Source organism: Cynara cardunculus, assembly GCF_001531365.2.
Source record: "Cynara cardunculus var. scolymus isolate 2C chromosome LG 11, CcrdV1, whole genome shotgun sequence".
Lineage (NCBI taxonomy): Eukaryota > Viridiplantae > Streptophyta > Magnoliopsida > Asterales > Asteraceae > Cynara > Cynara cardunculus.
This window is the reverse complement of record NC_037538.1, coordinates 6,636,570-6,641,916: the sequence shown is the minus strand read 5'-3', so window position 1 is coordinate 6,641,916 and position 5,347 is coordinate 6,636,570. Positions and strand designations below refer to the sequence as shown.

Below are 5,347 nucleotides of genomic sequence, written 5' to 3'. Positions count from 1 at the left end.
GTAGGATTTGTAACTCCCAATTAAAATATTTGGGAGTTACATAAGAATGACTAATGACCTAAATACCCTTATCATTAATATGTAAGTTACATTTTAACCAAACCYAAAKATGCAACATTATTGGTTGATGTGGGTTAGCAAAGTTTGGACAAAATATTGGGTTAGTATTTGAACCACCCTCTATATATATATATCAAACGCATCCAATATTCAATTGAATTTGTCGGTTAGTTTATGAAGTCACTACTAAAAAATCGGGTTTTTCCGACGGCAAAATCCGTCGAAAATTCGTCGGAAAAACAACTTTCCGACGGATTTCCGACGGATTTTGCCGTCGGAAAAACCCCCGCCGCTAAATGCATTTTCCGACGGAATTTCCGACGGATTTGTATTTTCCGACGAATATGTCCGTCGGAAATCCGTCGTGCAATTTTATAATATGTTAGTAATTGTCCGGGTTAATTAGAAGTAATCTAAAATGGAATTAGATTTACCGACGGAAATTCCGTCGGTAAACTTTTTCTATTTTCTTCAAAAATATTAACCAGTTTTTATTTCAAAAATAAAAATAGCATTTTGTCCGACGGATTTCCGACGGAAATTCCGTCGGTAATTATATTTAAATTTTTTTTTTCTAATTTAAAATATGAAAATATTTTTATTTTTAATGGACGAAAAATATTTACCGACAGATTTTTCCGTCGGAAATCTGTCGGAAAATCCGTCGGAAATTTTTTAAATAAAATTTATATCTAATTATTTACCGACGGATTTTCCGCCAAAAATCAGTCGGAAATTTAGCTGGTACAGGAAAAAAAAACCAAAATACCAAAATATAAAATCCTAAAATATAAATATCCTGTAATTAAATACAAATATACAATACACAAATACGTCATAAATACCTAATATGATTATCCGGACGAAATAATATACATATATAAATTCGATTGATGACGCTAGTTCATTAATGCACTATATTAAATCTATTGCGGCGGGGTAGGCGTAAACTGTTGAGATTGTGTAAACCTCTTCATCATATCCATCATGTCTGCATACTCTTTCTTCAGTTTCGGATCTCATTTTCCCTATTTCGGATCTCTTCTAGGCGAAGAAGTTCCTCAACCTCCTTATGTCGAATCATTTCTGCGAATAAGATCCTCAACCTCCTTATGTCAGATCTCATCTCGAGTGCGCATTTCTTCAATTTGGGATTGTAAGTTGTTAATTAACTACAAATACAATAAAACATTAAAATTTCTAATAAGAAGTATAAATGAAATAAATAAACATCAAAGAATAAAAAATTAAATTCCGTCGGAAATTCAATTTGTTTTTTTTTTAAATTAAATTCCGTCGGAAATCCGTCGGAAATTGTTTGTAATTAACGCTAATTAATTTATTTAAATAAATTAGGCAAATTTTGCGACGGATTTCCGACGGATTTGTGACGGTTTTGAATAAGTAAAAAATCCGTCACAAATCCGTTGAAAAACCATTTTAATTTTTTTCCAAAAAATTTAGTGGGGGATTTGTGGGGATCTGTGACGGATATGGATAAAAGTTGACTTTTTTTGACATTTTTAGGATCCGTCGGGAATATTTCCGACGGAAATTCCGCCAGAAAAATCCGTCGATTATACCCTTTTTTTTAGTAGTGAATTGAAAACATGTTGCTTAAAAAAATTAGATGTATAAGTAATAATAAGTTCTAAACTTGAATTTTAAATGATTAATCAATTCATAGTACTTAATCGAGTTTATCCGTTAGTATATATAAGTTTTTTTGTCAATTAATTTATAATACGATAGAAATATTGTGTATATATTTTGAGAGGTTTAAATAACGACACTAATGTCATAGGAGGTAAAAAAAAGTGTATTATAAAAAAATTATTTGAAATATATATATATTATAACTTATATGAATAATGTGATGTGGATTTACATATCCATTTTCAAAATATATTAGGTTTTTACCATTTTTTTCTTAACGCAAATGGTGATATGTATACATCCAAAAAGTTGGTAGTTATTACTATTAGTGCCTTGACCAGACACAGCAAATAATGTAACCCACCACAAGCGAACAGACCAATGGTTAGTAGAATCGGATTTAAAATTCTAAATAAAACATTTAAGCACCCAAACCCCTACTATAAAATATACCCTACCCCTTAGTTCACAACAAAGCAGCAGCAAAGCTGAACCCCTCTCTTTCAGGTATCTATTTGGTCTTTGAGATCATATATGTCCCAACTATTTTATGCTTCGCAAGAATTCATGCATACAAACTTATTGATTTCTTCTTTTGCAGGTCTTTCCTTGAGCACCGTAAGATGGGAGCGGGTGGCCGGATGAACGATGCTACCACCGACAAAAATGTTCTAAAACGTGTTCCCGTCAAAAAACCTCCATTCGAGATTAGTGATCTCAAGAAAGCAATACCACAACACTGTTTCAAACGAGATCTCTCACGATCTTTGTACTACCTTTTCGGCGACATCGCCATTTGCTTTACCTTTTACCAACTCGCATCAAATTACATTCCTCTTCTACCTAAACCCCTTGCCTACGTAGCATGGCCAATTTATTGGTTCTGCCAAGGTAGTAGTTTTATGGGTATATGGAGCATAGGTCACGATTTGGGCCACCATAGCTTCAGCGATTATCAGTGGCTTGATGATGCAATTGGTTTCGTAGTCCACTCCTCTTTCCTCACTCCATAYTTTTCTTTCAAATAYAGTCAYCGTAGCCACCATGCWCACACCAAYTCAATGGAATACGATGAGGTATGGATCCCCAAAAGRAAGGCYGATACCTTBTAYTCTGAAATTCTCAACAACCCACTYGGCAACTTGTTCATGACTTTCGTTAGGTTACTTCTCAGCTTCCCCATGTACTTCACCTTCAATATTCATGGAAGGCCATACGATGGGTTTGTAAGTCACTTTTACCCACAAAGTCCGTTGTTCAATGACAGTGAGCGCAAACTAGTATGGCTCTCTAATGCTGGAATGCTTGTAGCTATCTACGCACTTTACCAGATTGCAGCAACCACAGGTGCAACATGGTTGTTTTGCATCTATGGCGCACCTTTATTGGTGATGAATGCTCATTTCATCTTCTTCACGTTTCTGCATCATAGTCATCCTTCTCTTGCTCACTTCGATTCAAGAGAATGGGATTGGCTAAGAGGTGCTATGTCGACAGTTGATAGAGACTACGGAATCTTGAACCATGTCTTTCATGATGTAACTTGTGCTCATGTTCTCCACCATTTGATATCAACTATTCCACATTATCATACCGTAGAGGCGACAAAGGCTGTCAAGCCCATCTTAGGTGACTACTACAAATATGATGATACCCCTATCCTAAAGGCTTTCTGGAGAGAAACAAAGGACTGCATTTATGTCGAACCGGATGAAGGTGCAGAACAAAGTGGTGTTTACTGGTTCCGTAAATAGACTTGATAACTAAGAATGTTTTCTATTTTTCCAAGAAGTCACAATATATAAATGTTGTGCCAAGACTTGCAGTCCTACCTTCTTATGTATGTGTTTGATGTCTTATCCCCTATTTAGTACTGATGTATGGTGATGTGGATTTCTTCTACAACCTGTTTCATTATACTTCTATTCTACTTGTACTGGTTGGTTTAACGCCATATCTATCATAATCACCCTTGATCCAGTTTCATGAATCTTTATATACTTATAGTAAGAATAATGGAACTGAATAAAAACAAGAAGGTATGAATTATCAGGCACCATGAATTTGCGTAACTTGATAATTAAACAGTTTTAGCCCCTTAATACTCTGGCCCTTGATTAATGTGGCATGCAAATGTCTTCTACAACCATCTTTCGATTGATGAAATGATAATCAATTTTGATGTGTTTGGTTCATTTTTATAAAAATTGATTGGAAGCTTACGATTGAACATGACACAAGGATCTGAATTAGCTCATAGATCTAATGAAGAGGTAGCAGAAAATTCATTTTAAAAATGTTTTATAAACACAAGTGTTTAGCTGTTTTATCGGATATTTTTGAGATTGTTCTAAAAACTTCTCTTTTTATAAGACACTTGGTTTTATAGAATAATTTTTTCAAATAGTTTCATATAATATAGCCAATACCACATTTTATTTATAAAAAAATCTTCTAAAAAACTTGTTACCATGCCTAAAAACATCTTATAAGCGTATCGTAACACTTTTAAATTTGATGCTTAATTTTTTGGTCTTATAAATTTAAATCTTATAAAAGAAACATAAAAAAACACTAAAAATAGTAAGCCCATTAACATCTCAACTTCAACCACACTTTAAAAGCACCAAATTTTTGGGTCTAGGATTTTGTTGCCATTCAATTTGAAGACCTAGCAAAAATCACCAGATTTTGACGGTCGTTGAAAAAGAATCACTAGCAAAATTGAAGTTTTGCCGGATTGTTGAAGATGTTGTAAGACACATGAACTCAATATTATTGTTGTAATTTGACGAGATAACATGATGATTAATCTTGTAGTATCGTTTCCACTAATCATGTGGTTGTGAAGTAAAAGAAAATTGGGAGTAAATAAATAGTCAGGAGAGACGTTCCAAACCAGATTTGCGATGTCATTTTAACTACTAGTCTTTTGTACGTTTATATGATTTTATATTCAAGTTCGGTGGCGCATTCATTATTCCTCATCCCTTCACCTTCCATATATATTTACTAATAATTATATTCATGTAATGCCTACAACTATAACTACTTTGTTTTACTAATAAATGTAAAATATTATGGTTTAAATTGTGATGAAACCATTGAATCTCCCACAGATATGACACTATTAAAAAAATATATATATCACCGACGGATTTTTCTGACGGAAATTCCGTCGGAAATATTCCCGACAGATTTCCGACGGATCCCAAGAAAGCCAAACAAAGTCAACTTTTATCCATATCCACCACAAACCTCCCACTGAATTTTTTGGAAAAAAAATTAAAATTATTTAAAAAAGGTTTTTCAACGGATTTGTGACGGATTTCTGACGGCAAAATCCGTCGGTAATTCTAATCTCATTTTATATTACTTCTAATTAACCCAGGTAATGAATAACATATTATAAAGTTGCTCGACGGATTTTTTCGTCGGAAAATACAAATCCGTCAGAAATTCCGTCGGAAATTGCATTTACCGGCGGGGGTTTTTCCGACGGCAAAATCCGTCGGAAATCCGTCGGAAAGTTGTTTTTCCGACGGATTTTGCGTCGGAAAAACCAGATTTTTTAGTAGTGTGAAAAGATAACATAAAGCTCTTTTTTCCTTATTTAAAACTAAAAAAAGTT

At 33.8% G+C, this 5,347-nt stretch overlaps 1 protein-coding gene across 1 annotated transcript; it reads left to right on the top strand.

The window, feature by feature from the left end:
- Positions 1 to 2,195: 2,195 nt before the first annotated feature.
- On the top strand, positions 2,196 to 3,696 carry LOC112521380 (delta(12) fatty acid desaturase DES8.11-like). The gene is made up of 2 exons (XM_025130209.1): positions 2,196 to 2,223; positions 2,318 to 3,696. The coding sequence occupies exon 2, from the start codon at positions 2,340 to 2,342 to the stop codon at positions 3,468 to 3,470; it is 1,131 nt and encodes a 376-aa protein (XP_024985977.1). The 5' UTR covers positions 2,196 to 2,223; positions 2,318 to 2,339; the 3' UTR covers positions 3,471 to 3,696.
- The last annotated feature ends 1,651 nt before the right edge of the window (positions 3,697 to 5,347 follow it).